The 20,628-nt window shown below is 43.5% G+C and overlaps 1 protein-coding gene across 1 annotated transcript; it reads left to right on the top strand.

The window, feature by feature from the left end:
• Positions 1-8,754: 8,754 nt before the first annotated feature.
• Positions 8,755-20,418, top strand: LOC133064688 (placenta-expressed transcript 1 protein-like). The gene is made up of 5 exons (XM_061155096.1): positions 8,755-8,967; positions 13,451-13,652; positions 17,750-17,811; positions 20,003-20,228; positions 20,328-20,418. Exons 1-5 carry the CDS (start codon positions 8,784-8,786, stop codon positions 20,416-20,418), a joined length of 765 nt encoding a protein of 254 aa, XP_061011079.1. The 5' UTR covers positions 8,755-8,783.
• Positions 20,419-20,628: the final 210 nt, after the last annotated feature.

Below are 20,628 nucleotides of genomic sequence, written 5' to 3'. Positions count from 1 at the left end.
ACAGACAAGAGTAAACATTCTCAGGGCCCCTCCCTCCCCCGGGGCCCCTTTTCTTAGATTTGACTGTGATCTGCCATCAGTGGCTAAGAACCCCCACTTAAAGAGTATTGGCCATGGCAGGCAGTCACCTGCATTATTTCTTAAACCTTGGCACAATCCTGCAAGGCTGGTATTATTTTTTCCACTATATGAATAAGAGAACTGTGGCTTAGATAGTTCTTTTTTATAAGTACAGTCCGAGGCTACAGAGAGGTCTGAGGCCCCTCTGACTCATCTGTGCTTGTCCCCCCCCATGGTGGCCAAACTGCATCTCAGACACCTTTGACACACCCAGGACACTGGATCAAAACCCCGGGAAATTCAGCCTGATAATCCCTGCAGCCTGCAGTCGCCAGTGGTCGCTTCTGGGGAATTTCAGGGACCCTCCCCTCAGCCTTGAGCTTAGAAGAGCAGCTGCCCTCTCCTCTCTGATAGTGCTTCTTTCCAGAGAGACCAGCCAGGTATTGAAGTGCCCACCTTCTACACCATGAAGCGTTTTAGCAGATAAACTCTAGGCAAGTTGACTAGTTTGAGGTGCACAGTAGACATAGAACCTAGCTTTTTCAACTTTAACAATTAGTTTAACATTCAATCTGTTTTATGCAGATCAGCTGCTAAACCTGTGCTGTTCAAGGTGTGGTCCATAATCAACAGTTTGGCCTTATATGGGAGCCTGTTAGAAATGAGGGGTCTCAGGCTCCACACCAGACCCATGAATCAGAAACTGCACGTTAGTAAAATGTTCCATGTGATGTGAATGAATGTTAAAGTTTAAAAAAAAAAACACTGTTTTAGAATCACCTATGGAGCTTATTAAATGTGTGCATGTCCAGGAACTAAGGTCCAAAATTCCAAAGAAAAGGGTGGAGGAGAGGGAAGCCCAAAGAAATGTATTATTTTAAAAACTAGTTTTTCTTGTGGTCCCTAGTAGTGGAGGGAAGGAAGGGAGGAAAACAGAGAAGGAGGGAGGGAGGGAGAGAGGAAGGAAAGAAGGAAGAAAACAAATTAACATGTGTTATACACCTACTGTGAGTCAGACCCATCTCACCCCTCTAAGTGGTTTACATATAGTTCTCACTTAATATGCATAAAAATACATAAAATTGATATTAATGTCTCCATTTTCAGCAGTGGAGACTAAAGTTCAGATCCGTTAAAATTCTCCTAGCACTAACATTCTGTCTTGAGAGGCATCTGGATGAACTGGCCTTGCTAATCACATCTCTCCCCTTCCCGTTTACTGCACTTGCTCACCTTTTTCTTATGACACCTTTCCATGACTTTTCAGTCTTTCCATAAAAACACTCAGGTTGATACCCTTAGGCAACATCTCCCGGGCTTCCCTGGTGGCTCATGGTAAAGACTCCACCTTCCAAGTGCAAGAGCCCGAGATAGAGGTTTGACCCCTGGTCCAGGAGGCTCCTACGTGCCGCAGAGCAACTGAGTCCATGGGCCACAACTATTGAACTTGTGCTCTAGAGCCTGGGAGCCGTAACTACTGAGCCCACATTTCACAACTACTGAAGGCCGTGTGTCCTAGAGTCTGTGCTCCGCAACATGAGAAGCCGCCCCACTGCACCGCGCACCACAGCTAGAGTAGGCCCACGTGCGCAGCAATGAAAACCCACCACTGCCAAACTACAAAATAAATAAAATTATTTTTTTTAGAATTCTCCCTGTTACTGGAGGTGTTAGCTAACACTGTTCTTAGTAGTCATATAGCAAGATAAAAGTGTTATCAGTATTCTGTACACTTAATTTTTTAAATATTTATTTATTTTTGGCTGCTCTGGGTCTTTGTTGCTTTTGCATGGGCGTTCTCTAGTTGCAGCAAGAGGGGCGGCTCTTCATTGCAGTGCTCAGGCTTCTAATTGCGGTGGCCTCTCTAGTTGCTGGGCATGGGCTTCAGTAGTTGGGGCACACAGGTTCAGTAGTCGTGGCTCATAGGTTTAGTTGCTCTGCGACATGTGGAATCTTTCCGCACCAGAGAACAAGCCTGCGTCCCCTGCATTGGCAGACAGATTCCTACCCGCTGAGCTACCAGGGACGTGCCTGTTGTACACGTCACACTTGCCCAATATTACATGTCAATTATATCTCAATATAGCTGAAAAAAATCACTTGGGTTTGCTCATGTCTTCATATCTTCATTTCCCTGTGATGGCTCCCATGTCACTTCCAACAGATAAGTTTGTATACTTTTCTCTTGTTAAAAAGATGAGTAAATAAAAAATAAAGTTCGGTCTCATTCTTTCTACTCTACCCCAACTTGCCTACACAGAATAGTATGTAAAGAAAAGAGTTTACTGAAACATAATTCAGATACCATAAAATTCAATTCAGTGGTTTTTTCGTATATTCACAGATTTTGAGACGATCCCCATTATCTAATCCCAGAACATTTCCATCATCCCAAAGAGAAACCACAAACCAACTAGCAATCACTCCATTCTCCTTGTCTGCCAGGCCCCTAACAGCCACTTTCTATCTCTATGGGTCTCTTCACTGATAACGACTAGTTTATTCTCTGTATCTGTGGGTGTGTTTCTTTTTATTATTTGTGCTCATTTGTTTTATATTTCAGATTCCACAAATAGATGACAACATACAGTGTTTGTCTTTCTCTGTATGACTTATTTCACTAAACATAATAATCTCTAGGTCCATACATATTGTTGGAAATGACAGAATTTTATTCCCTTTTATGTTGGAGTAGTAGGGCATTAGCACATATATTGTGTGTGTGTGTACATTTTGGTTTGTTTCCTTTTCCTTAAAAGAAAGATTCCAAAAAATATTGCTACAATTTATGTCAAAGAGTGTTTTGCCTATGTTTTCTTCTAGGACTTTTCAAGGTTTACACTGTGGTCTTTAATCTATTTTGAGTTTATGGTCATATTCAGTGTGAGAAAATATTCTAATCTCATTCTTTTACATGCAGCTGGTTTTTTTCCAGCGCCACTTCTTGAAGAGACTGTCCTTTCCCATTGTATATTATTGTCTACTTTGTCATAGATTAATTGACCAAAAGTCATAGATTAATTGACTGTTGAAGTTTGTCAAAATCTTTTTCTGTATCTATTGAGATGATTATATGATTTTTATTCTCTGACCTTTTAAAGTCTTTTTAAAATGTATTTATTTATTGGCTATGCAGGGTCTTCACTGCCACGTGGGCTATTCTCTAGTTAGAGTGAGCGGGGGCTACTCTCGAGTTGCAGAGCACAAGCTTCTCATTGTGGTGGCTTCTCCTGTTGTGGAGTATGGGCTCTAGGGCACGTGGGCTTCAGCAGTTGTGGGGTGAGGGCTTAGCAGTTGTGGCTCCTGGGCTCTAGAGCACAGGTTCAATAGTTGTGGCACACAGGCTTAGCTGCTCGGCAGCATGTGAGATCTTCCCAGACGAGGGATCAAACCCATGTCTCATGCATTGGCAGGCAGATTCTTTACCACTGAGCCACCAGCCCCTATTCTTCAATTTTTTAATGTGGTGTATCACATTGACTGATGTGCAGATATTAAATTATTCTTGCCTCCCTGGGATAAATCCCACTTGACCAAGGTGTATGATCCTTTTAATATTGTTAATGTAATGATTTGATTTCCTAACATTTTGTTGAGGATTTTTGCATCTATGATCATCCATGATGTGTGTGTGCGTGCTAAGTCACTTCAATCTTTGTGACCCTATGGACCATAACCTGCCAGCCTCCTCTGTCCATGGGATTCTCCAGGCAAGAATACTGAAGTGGGTTCCCATACCCTCCCCCAGGGTATCTTCCCAACCCAGGGATCGAACCACATCTCTTATATCTCCTGCATTGGCAGGCATGTTCTTGGCCACTAGCACCACCTGGGAAGCTCTCATCCATGATATTTGCGTATAATTTTCTTTTTCTGTGATATCTTTGTCAGGTTTCAGTATCAAGGTGATGCTGGCTTTTCGAATGAGTTCAGTGCAGTTGTCTTGAAATTTTTTGAAATAGTTTAAGAAGGATAAGTAAGTCTTTTCTAAATGTTTGGTAGAATTCACCTGTGAAGCTCTCTAGTCCTGGACTTTAATTTGTTGGGAGTTGTATTTTATTACTGATTCAATACCATTACCTATAATTGGTCTGTTCATATTTCCTGTTTCATCTTGGTTCAGGCTTGGGAGATTGCACATTTCTAGGAATTTGTCTATTGCTTCTAGGTAGTCCATTTTATTATAGCTATTTTAGTAGTCTCTTAGGCACCTTTGTATTTCTGTGGTGTTGGTTTAAATTCTGCTTTTTATCTGATTTTATTGATTTGGGTCCTCCCTTGGACCCTGGGACCTCTGGGGGTTCCAAGTTTAGTGCCTGTACCCTGGAGTGTGGGGACAAGTCCTGGGCTTTCTAGTGGAAGGGCCTTGTCCAGTAGTGGCTCTGGGCTCCGGGGGTATGAAGGCAGCCTGTCTGCTGGTAGGTGGTGCTATGCCCCATCCCAGGTAGTTGCTCGGCCTGAGGTGTCCCATTATTGGTGTCAAAAGCCTGGTGGGTATGGCTGAGTCCTGGCACTAATAAGCTAGAGGAAGGATCAGAAGATGACACTTGGAGCACCAGTGTCCTGTGGTAGATCGAGCTCCCAGGAATGGCTGCTGCCAGTGTTTATATCCCTGGGATGAGCCCCAGTTTCCTCTTGCCTCTCCAGGAGACTCTCCAAGATCAGCAGGTGGGTCTGATCTTGTATGCACCCTTTAAGAGTGGAAGCTATATTTCCCCCAGCCCTGTAGGTCTCCCAAAAGTAAGTTCTGCTGGCCTTCAAGGCCAAACAATCTAAGGGCTTGTTTTTCCAGTGCAAGACCCCCAGGCTGGTGAGCTCGATGTGGGGCTCAGGTCCCTTATTTCTTGGGGAGAACCTCTGAAATTGTCATTATTTTCTCAGGGGGTATGGGTCCTGACAACTCCTCACCTCCTACTTGTCTCCTTGTGGTTTCTTCTCTATGTCTTTACTTGTAGATCTTTTCTGGTAAAAACCAGTCTTTCTCATCAATAGTTGCAGTTTTGTGTGCCCATGAGAAGAGGTAAGCTTATTGTCCTTCTACTCCACCATCTTTCCACACTGTCTTGATTACACTACCTTCATAGTTTTGAAATTGGTAATAAGTGTGAGTTCTCCAACTTTATTGTTGTTATTGTTTCAAGATCATTTTGGCTTTTATGAGTTCCTTGTTGTAGTTTTCAGTATATAATCTTGCATTTCTTTTCTTAAATGTATTGAATATCTTTACTGAATATCTTCAAGTTTATTGATACTTTCTTCTGCCAGTTAAAATCTGTTCTTAAGTCCTTCTAGTGAATTTTTCCTTTTATCTTTACTGAATATCTTCAAGTTTATTGATACTTTCTTCTGCCAGTTAAAATCTGTTCTTAAGTCCTTCTAGTGAATTTTTCCTTTCAGTTTTACTTTTCAACTACAAATTTTCTGTTTGGTTCTTTTTATCATTTCTATCTCTTTATTAATATTCCTTTTTTGTTGAGACATCATTCTTACACTTTTCTTTTATTCTTTAAACATGGCTTCCATTAGTTCTTTGAACATATTTATAATAATTGAATTAATATTTCTGTCTAGTAAATCCAACGTCTGGACTTCTTCAAGAACAGTTTCTATTGGCTGGGAATTTTTTTTCTATAAACAGAACATACTTTTTTGTTCATTTGTATGTTTCATAATTTTTTGTTGAAAATTGAACATTTAAAAAATATAATGTGACCACTGACCATTCTGTACACCCAATTCCCCTCCTTCCTAGGGTTTGTTGTAGTTCCTGCTGGTTATTATTTGTTGTTGCTGCTGCTGTTTGTTTAGCAACTTTTCTGAATTCATTCTGCAAAGTCAATATTCCTTATTATGTGTGGCCACTGAAATCTCTGCTCAGTTAGCTTGTTGTTGTTTAGTTGCTAAATCCAACTCTTTGCAACCCCATAGACTCTGTCCCACCAGGTTCTTCCATCCATGGGATTTCACAGGCAAGAATACTGGAGTGAGTCGTCATTTCCTTCTCCAGGGGATTTTCCCAACCCAGGGATCGAAACTGGGTCTCCTACTTTGCAGGCAGATTCTTTATTACTGAGCCACAGGGGAAGCTCTCAGTTAGCTTAGTGGTCAGTTAATGAATAGACAGAGATTTCCTAAACATCTTGAACCAATAAGTCACTCAACCTTTGCCAGCTTCCTCTCTGCATGCATTTTAAAGCATGAATGCACTGGTCGAATAAACATTTTACGACTTGGCCTTAGCTGCATTTTTCTTACTTGTATAGATCCTCAAGGTCAGCCACAGATGAGAGATAAGGGCTTTCTCAGATCTTTTCTGGGCCTGTGCATAGCTCTGTTCGTGCAGGTGGCCTTTTAGATTCCCAGGAATTTGTCAGAGCTTGCCAAGGCCCCTGGTCAAAATCTCATTCTCCAGTTTTTTCTTTTACATTTTTTCTCAGCTCCTTGTTAGTTGCAACCACTACCTCAGGCAGCTGCAATGTTAATAACTTTCCAATGATAAAGAATTTTAAATAAGAACTCAAAGTAAACAACCCAAAAGTAGGCATTGTCGTGCATGTCACCCAGTCGTGTCCAACTCTTTGTGACCCCAGGGACTGTAGCCCACCAGACTCCTCTATCCACGGAATTTTCCAGGCAAGAATACTGGAGTGGGTTGCCATTTCCTTTCCCAGGGGATCTTTCTGACCCAGGGGTTGAACTCGTGTCTCCCTCACTGGCAGGCAGATTCTTCACCACTGTGCCGCCTTGGAAGCCCATAAAAGTAGGAATTAAGTGACTCAATAAAGGTCACAAATCAATAGCCTAAAGTGGTCAGGACTCGTAACACAAAAGAGAAAACTGAGCTCATGAAAAAAAAAATTTTTGGTAATATAATGTCAACATATTTTGTTCTTAGTTCTGCATGTGACACTGTGTCAGGAAGACACAAAGGATTTTACTGAGTTTACTGGGTTACTGAAAATAGAATATCTTATGTCAAGGGGACAGCAACTCTTTAGCACTATTTAATGAAACTTTTTTGCTCAATATTCCCTCTTTTCAAAAGAAGCTAGGAATCTAGATTTTGTTTCCTATTTTAAAATAATAAACAGTGCACAGAACAAAGGACATTTCCAGGTTTAGTTCAGACTAATGTTCACCATTTTGGAAACTCTGTAATACTTAGATAAAGTCTATGTTAAAGAGAGTATAGAAATATCTGATTTAAATAAATGAAGTTCCAAATATAAGCAATGATTTTCTTAATGTGCAAAACACCAAAATTTATGTAACAGCAATATAGCTGAAAGATGGTCAGATTGGGTTTCAGAAAATATGTTTTTTTCAACCTGATTATATTACTTAGTAAATATACAGGATCATCATTTACTCATCACTCTTTGATGAGAATAAAATGACACATAGAAAATGCCTGGGAAGTCATAAAATACTTTAAAAATTCATAGCATCATAATTAAATTGTATTAATAATAATTATTAATTTCTTAAAAAAAAAAAAAACACCTTTCCACTGACTATTTTCAACAAATATCCTAACAATAAGGTTGTTTGCACAGAGAAAGTTCTGAAAGCTCTGAGAATTCATCTTTATAGACAATTTGCAAATAGGTCACATAGTGACATCTCTCTGAAAATGAAGCTTTTTGGAGCCCTCCAAACCCATTCTTTCCCCTCCCTCTTGACCTAGTTTGCTGGTCTTCATGGCTATCTCAGTTGCAAGATTGTTGGTTTCTAAGGCTATCTAAAGAGGTGGGGTGAGAGGGATGGGAACAGGGCAAATTAAAATGTCACAATGCTCACTGTGCTTAATGAGACTTAGCCATTTTTCTTAAACAAATGCTCCTCAAATTGCTGCAAGTTTTGGTGATTTCCAGAGTTCTGAAAAAGTTGACTTTGTTTTTGTTTATCACTTTTCTGGAGAAGGGGGTTTTTCAGAGGTCCTTGCTCCACCGTTTTGTAAGTGCTTCTCTCGAAGAAACATGTATAAATATCTCTTTGATTCAAGTCTACATCTTTTGTTTTCCTTCTGCTCACACAATAGAAAATACATCTTTCCTCTTTTCTCCTTCAGCAAGTGAATTAAAATCAGAAAAGAGATATGAAAAAACACATTTTCTGATTTTTTTCAGTAGTTTCCTTGTGTTATAGAGGAAAGTGTTAGGTAGGAGAAAGCTGTTTCTTTCCAAAGAAACAAATATAAATCCAGAAGTACAGTCTTTCCAGTTCTGTGATAGTCACAAAATGAACTGGGACAGGAGGATGTGTTCGATTAAGGAGTATTGGAAAGGGTATGTAATATTCGATTTAAAAAAAAAAAAAAAAAAGTGCTTTAATGCCTGAGTTTCCTACACAGAGAAGAGTGTAGTTTCTACACGGGTCAGGTAGGTTATGATTACTCAACTCCAAATCTCACTTTGCCGGTACTAACTCCTTCCAATAGCTTCCTTCAAACATCAGAAGTTGAGGTGAATGAGATACAAAATACATCATGATCAGTACATTCCCCTTCTTGAGCAAAACTGGAACTGGTGAAGGGTCACAGAAACTAGGAGAGATTCATTCCTGGTGATATCTTGGGCCGAATTCCAGAAGCCCAAGGGAGAAGTGGGCAGGACATTTGCATGCATGACCTCGCCCAGAAGATCCAGCTCCAGAGCATATAAACAGGTGAGTTGTCGCTTTTGCCCAGTTCCAGGCTCAGCAGTTTGCAAGCGGATTGAAGCATGGCGATCCTCAGGCCCCCGCTTCTGCCACTGGGGTTGCTTCTGTGCCTCTGGCTTCTGTGTTCTCCGGCCAGCTGCACAAACCCCACTGCCAAATGCAAGCCCATCTGTTCGGTCACCAACAAACGACCCTCATATATCGACATCTACCCATGGGACTATGAGAGCAACAAACTCTACACGGGTGAGTAGAAGCCGTTCTCTCTGCTGTCCTTTGTTCTCTGAAGGGCGATCAAGCCAGAACTGCAGGACATAGCCCCCCATCCCAGCTCTCAGTGACGCCCATAGCATGTGTCTTTGACCAGGCTGGGACGTCGACTACAGAAGAAGGGAGAATAAGAATGTGGGAGTGGGTGGAGTGGGTGGGATGCTTCCTGCCCGTCCCCTCTGTGAACCTGAGCTGCGAAAGCCAAGATGCCCCGACACTCAGGTTAAGCTAGTCGCAGCAAGAGCACAACTTGCAGCAAGTTCTCTCACTGAAATAAACTGGACTTAAACTGTCTGTCTTTGGGAGGGGGGAGGCATTTTTATTCTTTTAGGAAGCAATAACTGCACCTCAGTTTGTAGTCTTTTCCCATCCACTTGCTAAAACAATGCCACCATGGATGATTGTATACCGTGCAACTGCAGGAAACACTGTTCACACTCAGGCTATGGGCGGAACATCTAGTGAGTTAGACAGGGAAAGCATTACTGCCCCACCCGACAAATGAGGAGTCTGAAGCTGAGAGAAGTTAAATGACTTGCTCAGGGTCTCACAGCTAGTAAGTGGCAGAACTGCCTCTTGAGTCTTAGTCTTTTCATTCTGAATCCAGTGCTTTTCCTTGATGTGCCTAGAACTATTATATACACATCCCTTTGGGGATCAGTCAGACCTACAAGTCAAGGCAAGTGCTCTCTAATACAACTTTCATAATAGCAATAAATTGAATATGGTTGTTTATGTGTACCGATACATTTAGCCCTCACAACGACCTGCTGGGTAAATGCTGCTGTCAACCCCTGTTTGTAAATTTGAAAACAGGCAGAGATGCCAATCGCTCAGGTCACAGAGCCACTGAAATGATGGACCTGGGATCTGAACTTGAGCTTTCTAGCTTCAGAGACCCTTCTCTTAATCACAACACTATATACCTCTCAATTACAGGAGTGACAGCTAAGACATCTCCCTGTGTTCTGAGTGCTGATCTGAGGGGAAACGCTAGTATCATCTGCACTTTACAGATGAGAACTGAGGCACAGGGGAGTTAAAGTTTCACCCAAGGTCACTAGTAGATCGTACCGCTAATATTTGAACCTAAGTAATAGCCAGGAGTTGCCCAGCTTTGTCCAGTCAGGCGGTCCAGCTTCAGAGCCTGCCTCCTCATCTGCCATGTCATCCTGCCTCTCTTAGAACTCTCACCACATTTTGCAGAGAACACTGGAGTGATGCCCACACCCACGGTCTACAGATTCCAGGCTCGAGCAGGAGAATGACTGCCGCCTGCCTTCACACACTCATTCTGGCTAGTCCTTTTTCCTGTTGTTGTTTTTTTTTCCCTTGGAGATGGTCACTAAGTGCCTCAGCTGTGGCGAGGCTCCCTATGTCTGACTCCCTCAGGCAGTGGATCTTGTTCTAACCAGGGCAGGGAGGATGATCTTGTGATTCAAGATGAGACCCAGGAGGAGTGGGCTTGTGTACAGGGAAGAGTGGGAGCTTGCATACAGAGAAGTATCTGGGTGGTCAGAGATCTCAGACCTCTGACTTAAGATAACACATCATGAGGTGAGGAATTTTGCTGTTGAAATGGAAGAGAAAGAAACCTATCTTGTGAAGACTCAAAGGGTGTGGGTGGGGCAGTTAGAGGTGGGGGTGGCAGAGAAACCTTCTGAAAGTAGGAATGCAGGAGAAAGAAGAATCAAAAGATGATCCATAAGACGATTCATAAGGGAATGTGCCCCATGAGATGGACGTGACAGCATTTACTAAGGCATCAGGTCCAGAAGCAGAAACAAAGACTCATTGGACATCTGCTATGTGTCACGCACTTCTCCAAACTTCATCTGATTTCCTCTCAGAACAGAAATGTGTTAAAGCTTTGTGATAAACTGACTCACTGTAGGAATGATTTAAGTTGAGAGTCAAAATCCTATGCCCTTGGATATGTGATGTATCAGATTCCACACCTGGAATTACACAACAGGCTCCATGATTTCCTTGTGTCATTTCAGGACCTCACTGGGATTCCTGGGACTTTTGGGAAAACCAAGTAAATGTCCACACAGGCCAACTGCTTCTCCTTATTTTAATATTGATTTTTTTTTTTTTTTTAATTTCAGGGTTTGTGTTAACATTGGTGAGACATGTATAAATGGTTTGGCAGGTTTCAAGATACAGTTGCAGCTCAGGCAACATCATAGAACAGGTTCCCTGGGTCTGCCTTAATATCAGTCAAAGAAACTAGTAAGGCAGTAGCATTTATAAAACATTATAATGTGCAGGGTAAGCATCTGCCTCCATTTTTACTTTGACGGGCAAGAGAAATTTAACTTGCTTTTCTTTTTTCCTGAACCTTTGGATTTAAGGTACTATGCAACACTGGATGCACAACTTTTAAAAACTCAATGAGCAGCTACTTAGTACTTTCCAGGTACCCAGCACTGGATTGCCCAGATCCACAGGTGAAACTACAGTGTACAGTACAAGCCAGAATGCAATTAAGTCCTCTGCTCTATAGTTAAAAGCGTACATGATTCAGGAGTGAGAGGAAAAGAGAGCAGAATCTTGGAGAGTAAGTGGGGGTGAGATGTGAGATGAGAAGGAAGATGCCAGGCAGGCACCAGATATGAACAAGGGTGAGCAGCAGGCAAGCCAGGTGCGTCTGCAGAACAGAGGAAGCCTCACTATCCTAGAGGAGGGGTACAAACAGCAGAGTGAGTGGGGTTATGACAGTCACAAGAGCTGTGTGCTGGGTGTTGGGATCAACAGAACAGAAGCAGAAATACAAAACCAAAAATGTTTAGAGGCTCTAGAAAGAAAAGCACTTTGAAGATTTTGAATAGGTGTGGGTCCTCAGGTGGCAGTCTGAAGAGAGGGGGCCATGGAGGTCAGGAATCTGAATAATACAGATAACTAGGAGGGATGAAAGGAGGATATAAGCCAGAGAGAGAGAGAAAGCAGAAGGACAACGGCAAGCTCAGAGCCCCCCTCCCTTCCCTCACCCTCCACAACAGGACCATGACAGGCTTGATGATGACTGGATGACACTGTTGCTCATTAGCATCCACCCCACCACCATGCACAGGTGTTAAGGACAAATATCAGGTTCTAGCTGAGCAAGTCGGGGCCAGGGGATCTGGCTTAGCAACCTTGACTGGCAAAAACAAACAGAACAGAGGACTGTTTTGTGCTAAGAATAACGATGACAACTTATTCAACACCCACCAGTACTAAAGTTTTTACATTCCTCTCTTCACTATCCCAAGAACCTTTCAAGATAAAGTATCATGATCTCCGTGCAATGACAGATAATGTCATTGGCCTCATACCTAGAACCAAGCCTAAAGTATCATAATCTCCATGCAATGAGAGATAATGTCATTGTCCTCTACCTAGAACTAAGCCTAATGCAAAGCATAAATATTTGTGGAGTGAATGATGGACAGAAAAGAAACCAAGGATCAGAGGTGAAGTGACTTGGTCTTAAATGCTAGGGCTAGGATTTAGATCCAGGACTGTCTGCTCTTATCATGCTACATGATCAGTTATCTTTATTTTGTAAAGGAGAAGCTGTTGAAGAAATTTGGGGTGATTGGGAGGGCCCTAGAGAATAATACCCTTAGGATTGAGAAACTTGTTCAGAAGGGATCTTCTAAGGGAGGAAATGGACAAACTGAAATATTCTCTTGAAATTCCCTCCCTAATACACTTTGGAAAGCTGAAAACAGCATGTGGAATTCACAAGTATCAGTGGCCCACGCCACTGTGGGCACACACTGGGCTAAGTCAACAGGTAAGATTCACTGAGTGGAGGGGATCAGGGAACCCTAAGTGGTTATTTGATACTAGGTGCTTGGATTAGGGCCTCTGGGTCTCAGAGGCCCCCTCCCTTCCCTCACTCTCCACAACAGAGACCAAGAACATCAGCATTTCTGGAACCAGGAAATAGGTTTTGTTTGACTAGGCAGTAACAGACCCTTATTTCCTGAAGCACTTCCCAGGAGGCCCACTTGAGTTCTTCACATACATCTACAGCTTCAATCCCCCCACTTCACTATCATGCCACCCACCCACCCACAAAGGACAGAACTCTCATCTGGCAGATAGGAACAGGACTCAAGAGGTAAAAGTCAGCCGGGATCTCATCCCTGGTACATGGCAAAGCCAGGACTGGAGCACAGGTCTACCTTTGTCCACCTTTTCCTGCAGAAAACTTGGAAAACAGAAAAAAAGAACTAGGAAGAAAATAAAAATCATCTATAATTGCACAATCAGGAAACCCTCATAGCTAATATTGATGTATTTCCTTCCAGGTTTTTTTCAAGTTATTTTGTATTTTATAAAAATGGGACCATACCTTATTTACATACTACTCGTAACTTTCTTTTTTCATACTTAATTTTTATTTTATGACCCCATCTCACGTCTCACTGCACAGACAGCTGACTGTTTCCTTATTTCCTCCTAGTGTCACTCATTGTGGAGCCCAATATTACCTCTGTGATCTTCGAAGCACGGGACCAGAACAACTCAGTCATTGGCTCCTGGCAAAACCCCAGTCAATCTTGTGAAGGCCGTGCCGAGTACAACTTGAAGGGTCAAATCAGGATGCTCTTCGAGGCAAAATGGATGTCTCCTAAATCCACGAACATATCCTCAGTCACGATATAGTAAGAAATTATCCATAAATGATTTGCTCTGGGGCTTTTACAATTTCATATTGGGTTTGTACATTTTTATACTGACCTTGGAGGATTCAAAATACAATCCAGATATGATGTGAAGAATTCAGTAGCTGCACTCCTTTTCTGCCTCACCATTCTTTGTCCTATCTTTTATCTGCAAAAGTTTATACATCACACACACACACACACACACACATACACACACACAAGGTATGCTCAACATAAACAGAAAAAAATTGGTGTTAAAGAAAAACCCAGAGCTGGAGAGTAGTTAAAGCAAAATGAATGAATGAATGAATGGACAAACACAGATTTTATTTGGGACTATTGCAATAAGAGAAAAGAGTATAGAAGAGTATAAAAGAGTATAGAACTCAGTATAGAACAAGTCTCAGTTCTGAATACAACATGGGCAAGTGTGAATTTATAGCCAAGGAACAGGGTAGGGGGTGAGCGGATCGAAAATCACTAAGAGGAAACATCAAAACCTGTAAGAGGGATTCTGGCTAAACTGACCTAACAAGATTCCTGCTGAAGGCAGGTCAAGGTGATCAGATATCACCTGGGGAGAGCAGAGGATGAGGAATTCAATCAGATAATAAGGGTGACCAGATATCAAGGGTGGGAGGTTCTTGCTAAATTGACTTATGAGGAGTCTGGCTAATGTTGGATTTTACAAGGAAGTGCACAGATGGGTAGGAGAAGGTTCTAGAACCTGACTAAAGCTTGGATTGAGAAGGAACCCATGTCATTGGCACCCAATTTGCTTCAAATTCTCTCTATTCCCCTGCTACTTCCACCCAATTCACTACTATTAGTCGGGATGACAGAACTCCAGAGCCAGGAAGGGTTGGGGGAGGCAGTTTCAAACAGTTAAAAATAAAGACACTCGTCCTGAAATCATCTGGCTACCTTGGCACTGGCCTCTCTGCCAAGCCCTGTGCAGTCCTTCAGGGGACTTGCTAAACTGAGGGTGCAGAGAAGCTGCCTGTAGCCAAGAGCCTGCAGGACGGGTGCTCTTAGCCCCTACTGTTACTGAACCAAATCCTCCACTTGCCTGCTGCAAAACACAGCCACTGTACTGACACTGGGTTGTGATGGAAGAAAGGATAGTGTTTACTGTAGGCACCAAGGAAGGAAAATGGGTGGCTCAGGCACAAAAGACCTGGTCTGATGGCCCTCAGGGAAGGTCCTTCAAAGGCCATGTTTGGGGTGAAGTTTGCAAGGGGCATGACTTTCTTCTGATTCACTGGTGGTGGTGAGGTAAGAGTGATGTTTCAGGAGTCCTAATCATCAGCCTTCTGATTCCAGACAGTCTGGGGTCTGTGTGCCTGTGGTCCACATGTAGTCAGCATCCTCCACCTGGGCAGGTGGTGGCCTTAGTTTCTGAAGAACAATGCAAAGATATGTGTGATATTATTATGTATATCCCTTGAGGAGAACTAGGACTCTGTTCTATCACTGAAGTATAGTTTCTTGACTGTCTTTCCCTTGTTTCTGCCTTTCCCCACTTCCCTAATTAGTAACTGATGGGTCTGCTCTTTGGAACTCAAGGAGGGTCTAGGAAACTAAAACCTTTTTCAACAAACAGGAAATGGGGGAGTATGGAGGGGCTTTTGTACCAGAGTGGGCCTCCAGGGTCCTGTTTGGGTTTAGTCTCCCCCATTTTCTTTGATACTCCTCAATCCTAAGGGGAATAGGAATAGGGAGAACAGTCAGCATAAGAAAGAGAATAAAGTTTTGGATAGAGAGGTTAGTCATAAACTCAGCAGGGGATCTCAGTTTTAGGGGGACTCAGTTTCACCACTACACAGAGAATCCTTTTTTAAAACATAGATGCATTTTGGAAATGGCTTGCTAGCAGAACATGTGATGACTGTACAATAAAATTGGCTTCCTAGTGTCCCACAAAATGGACACAGATTCTAAGGTGAGGCCACTGGGGACTCGTATTACAGTTTAAGAGAAAATTCCTCTCACTCCCAGTTGGGGATTTGTTTACAGGTTCTCATCAAGGACCAAATGTTGCGAGGTCCTTATACTTTCAGACTGCCCTTTTGTACTGAAAGGGCAGATCTGCCCATCAGGCCATGTCCACTATGTCCAGGTGTTTGTGGACAGTGGTGATGGTCATGCTATCAGGCCACTCCACCCTCTCCTGCCACACCCTGGGCCTGGTCAAACCTAACTGTCTCTGGAGCTGTGGAGGGGGTACTGTTATGTCCACAGAGTGACTTGCAAGGGTAGAATTCAAGGGAAGCTGCTACCACCCAGCCTCACAATGACAACAGCCTTTTAGTAGCCAGCCAGGACCAATGAGGGTGATGACCTTCCTTTCGTCTCCCCTCCTCAAGTCCTCCACACTTCCTGAAACAGTAGATGGTTTATGAAGTGCACACGTGGCGTTGTCTGACAATGCCTTGCTGCAGCGAGGCTGACGAGTGAAGGGAGGCAGCACCTGGGCTGGGGGAAGCCCCCTGTGCTGGGTAGGGCACAGAGGGGAACAGGAGGAGGGTCCTGCCCAGAATGTTACAGCGAGGACTGGGAAGGAAGTGCCTTGCAAGTGATGACTGAGCTTATAGAGCACTTCCTCAGAAAGCATTCCCCGAAGCCCCGCATCAAGTCCCGCTCCCAGTTTACTCACTCTTATCACTGCCACTGCTTCATCCAAACACGTGGCTGAACTGTGACCAATTACTCGTCAGTCGATTATTTGTTTCAAATCTTTCTCTCTGCAGGGACTCGAAGTGCCACCAGGGTAAGAACCAGGCTTGCACTGTTCACCATGGTCCCCATAGCACCGAGCATAGGGGTGGGCATGTAGTGCACTCTAACTGTTAATGTCTGAACAAGTTTGTTGTTGTTCAGTCGCTAAGTCGTGTCTCACTCTTTGTGACCCCATGCACTGCAGCACGCCAGACTTCCCTGTCCTTCACTATCTCACCGAATTTTCTCAAACTCGTGTTCATCGAGTTGGTGATACTCTCCAACCATCTCATGGACGAGAGCCTGATACAATAACAGACCCACTGATATTAAACAGACCAGGATGTACAGATCCTTTAATAAACACTGAGCACCATGATGCTAAGTGTCAGCCGCTGTCGATGACAGAACTGGCCCTTGAGGAGCTGGCCCTCCCGTGTGAGGAGAGGCACACAGCTAGGCTGTGCAGTAGAGAGGCTCATCTCCCTGATGCAGACCTATCTGGGTTCATGACAACAGGGAAAAGCAATGTCAGAGAGGCTACTGTTGAGTCTGTGGGCAGATGTGCCTGGGACTGGTATTACAAGCAGAAAGACTGGCCTGAACGAAGACCTGCACTGTATACCAGCCTGTGAGGAGTACAGGGTGGTGGAGTAGATGGGGGAGAGGAGTGGATATGAGCTCGTCTGGAATAAGATCGTGGAGGATCTTAGTCAAGCCAGTATAGAGAAGATCACTACTGAATGATCTGTTAGATGTGCTATAAAGTTGTTGTTCAGTCGTTAAGTCCTGTATGACTCTTTGCAACCCCATGAATTACAGCATGCCAGGCTTCCCTGTCCTTCACCATCTCCCTGAGTTTGCTCAAACTCATGTCCATGGAGTCAGTGATGTTATCCAACCATCCCATCCTCTCACCCCCTTCTCCTCTTGCTCTTAATCTTTCCCAGCATCAGGGTCTTTTCCAATGAGTCAGTTCTTCGCATCAGGTGGCCAGAGTATTGGAGTTTCAGCTTTAGCACCAGTCCCTCCAATGAATATTCAGGGATGATCTCTTTTAGGATTGACTGGCTTGATCCTCTTGCTGTTCAAGGGACTCTCAACAATCTTCTCCAACACCATGGTTCAAAAGTGTCAATTTGTCAGTGCTCAGCTTTCTTTATGGCCCAACTCTCACATCCATATATGACTACTGGAAAAACGATAGCTTTGACTAGACAGACCTTTGTTGGCAAAGTGATGTAAATAAAGTGATATGCTTATAAGGTATGTAAGCACAAAAGGAACTAAGAGGTTGGGTTCCCCTGGGAAGGCAGCCATTGGAGCTGAACTTGTGAATTCCTTACCATTAACTCTCCTCTATTTGCCCTCCACAGCGTCTACTGTACCAATTTCCTGAGACATGCTGAACTTGTTCCCCTAACACTGTCGAGAGTTGGTAAGTTTCTCTGCAGCCTATTTACATATCTGGCAGTGAAATCCATCAACCTGGAAAATAATCTTGTGGGTGCCCTAGAAAAAAAGAGTCTACTTGTGCGTTATCCAGATACCAGCTGAGTCTTTCAGCACCTTGAGTTCTCATAAGATAAGCTCAACCCTGTGCCCTGTGGAAAACGAAAGCCACTTCCAGCCGGTCTTTGATTCTCATGGTCACTTGGCTCCAGACTGCAGCTTCCTCAGGAGCTCTTTCCATATCTGCAGGGATATGTTCCTTCCTCAATTTCCATTATAATCCCACCTCGCACAAAGCCTTCATAGGTATAGCAGATCTTACTGAAGAGTTTAAGGGAAGGGAAGAGGGATTTGTACAAAGAAGGGCTGATAACAATGAAAACCAATAATGCCACTAGTTCTCAAGGTGGCCTCTGGCCTCCAACACAACCAGGAATTCCCACTCACTTTTACCAGGCTGTCGTCCTCAACTTCAAACCATCGTGAGGCTCCTTGCCCCCTTTCTCTCCTTTCTCTGCCCCCTTCCTTCTCTCTTATCTCTCTCTGGGAAGCTAAAATGAATTCAAGAAACAGGTTCAGAAAAGATAGGCAGCTTGCCAAAGGCCACACAGAAACTAACGACAAAACTAGGACCCAAATTCCACATCTTATACTTCTTTCCACTTTTCTTGAACTTACATTAAAACTATAAATACAATCTTTTTTTAAAGTAAGTTTTAAAATACAAGCTTTAGCCAAGAACAGGAAACATTAGTCTTTCTCAATGCCCAGATAACAGGTCTTCCTCATGAGCCCCCGGACACTGAAATACATCTAGTGTGCTGCCCATTTTCCTGTCAGTCAAGCATTGCAAATGTGGTCAAAGACATATCTATTTTCCACAACAGATGTTAAAGTGATCATGCCAAATCAAAATATTTTACAAAAGCATTAACTGTTTCTTTGGTAGCTTCCCTTTGTGAAAAGATTGGGATATTATTATCTTTCTAGGACATTTTCAAAATAACACTCATATAAATGCAAGGAAAAGAAAAAAAAGTTTGTTTCTGGTCAGAACCCCTTGGTGCTCAGTTCCTCAGTCATGTCCAACTCTTTATGACCTTATGGACTATAGCACACCAGGCTCCTCTGTGCATGGAATTTTTCAGGCAAGAATACTGGAGTGGGTTGCCATTTCCTACTCCAGGGGATCTTCCTGACCCAGGGATCGAACCCATGTCTCATGTGTCTCCTGAATTGGCAGGCTGATTATCACTGAGCCAACTGGAAAGCCCCCCAGGACTCCTTAGCTCCACACTAATAAAATCAAGATTTTAAAAAAATAAGGAAAAGAAAGCATTTGTGTTCAGACTTTTGGCTCAGTGGTGTACTAGAGAAACATTTGCCCTGAGGAAATGCTAAATGAGATAGACAATGCCACAAAGCTGGAAGGCACTGGCAGGTGGGCAGAATGCATACAGGTCTGAGCAAATTACTGGGCATTTCCCTCCTTCTTTATAGTCCCTTCTGTGGTTCACTCAGACTGTTGGAGGTGTCATTGCCAAGCTCCAGCTTTCCAGGAGCAGACAGCTTCCCAAGGGTATAGGCCTAGATTTCTCTGCTTCTTTGCAAGGCAACCTCAAAGAACCAACATGTGATCAGATCACCATGAGAATGACTCAGACACCATGAAAATGGATTCATGGGTTTGGACAGGGCTTATTTACACTTCCTTAAAAGAAGAGTTAGCCATCCTCAGGTCTGGATGGTGTCTAGCTCTTTAACCCTTGAAATTAGCAAAAATTAAACATTTGTACTGATTGATCAAATGTAATATTAAGGACATGAGGACATTTGAGGGCAGACTACTTTCCCAATAGCCAATTCAGTAGTTATATAAGTTTAGTATAAATTCAGTAGTTATATAAGTTCAGTATAAATTCAGTAGTTATATAAGTTCAGTATAAATTCCTTCTTCCATAGACCTTAAGGTCAGAGTGTTTATTTTTTGATCCTTGACATTCTGAACCCCCTGGCTTCCCTGTCCTCTACACACACTCAACCCTTGAGAAGTGGCCATTGAATTGTGCCTATGAACTCTGGTCCCAGCATTCTCTCACATTAGCCTCCTTTCTCTAGTGCCCACTCACCACTGAAAAGAGTTTCTGATGCCACTGTTGTTGTTGTTTTTTCCCCAGGGGCACCCTCAGCTGAGAACACCAAGCATTTCCCAGTCAGGAGCATAACACCCCCAGGCCACAGACCAACCCCAGCTCCCCGGAAACCAACCCCAGCTCCCCCGAAACCAACCACATCCCACCCGACACCAACCACACCCCACCCGACACCAACCACGCCCCACACGACACCAACCACGCCCCACCCAACACCAACCACATCCCACCCGAAACCAACCACATCCCACCCGAAACCAACCACATCCCACCGGAAACCAACCACGCCCCACCCGACACCAACCATGACCCAGGAGAAACCAACCACAACCCACCACAAACACACCACCAAAAACTCAGCCAACAGAGCCTTCCTCAGCCCCGTGAGAGAGGCCATCCAGATCCTGCTCATCTTTCTCACCAGCACACTCCTCTTCTAGAAGGAAATGGAGGGAATGACTGCTCCTGGCTCCGCTGCATCCTTCTACGTTCAGTCCCAAGCCAGGGCTCTGACCTGTGTGAATGACCTCTGTGAATGATTTGCGCTCTCAGATGTAAAAGTACTGCCACTGCTTCAGATCCAAATAGAGACCCGAGGGTCACCTAGACCTGATCTAGGTGTAACTTGGAATTGTGGCTCCTAATTGAAC

Source organism: Dama dama, chromosome 1 (assembly GCF_033118175.1).
Source record: "Dama dama isolate Ldn47 chromosome 1, ASM3311817v1, whole genome shotgun sequence".
Classification (NCBI taxonomy): Eukaryota; Metazoa; Chordata; class Mammalia; order Artiodactyla; family Cervidae; genus Dama; species Dama dama.
The sequence above is the reverse complement of the archived record's forward strand: the minus strand, read 5'-3'. Positions and strand labels throughout refer to the sequence as shown.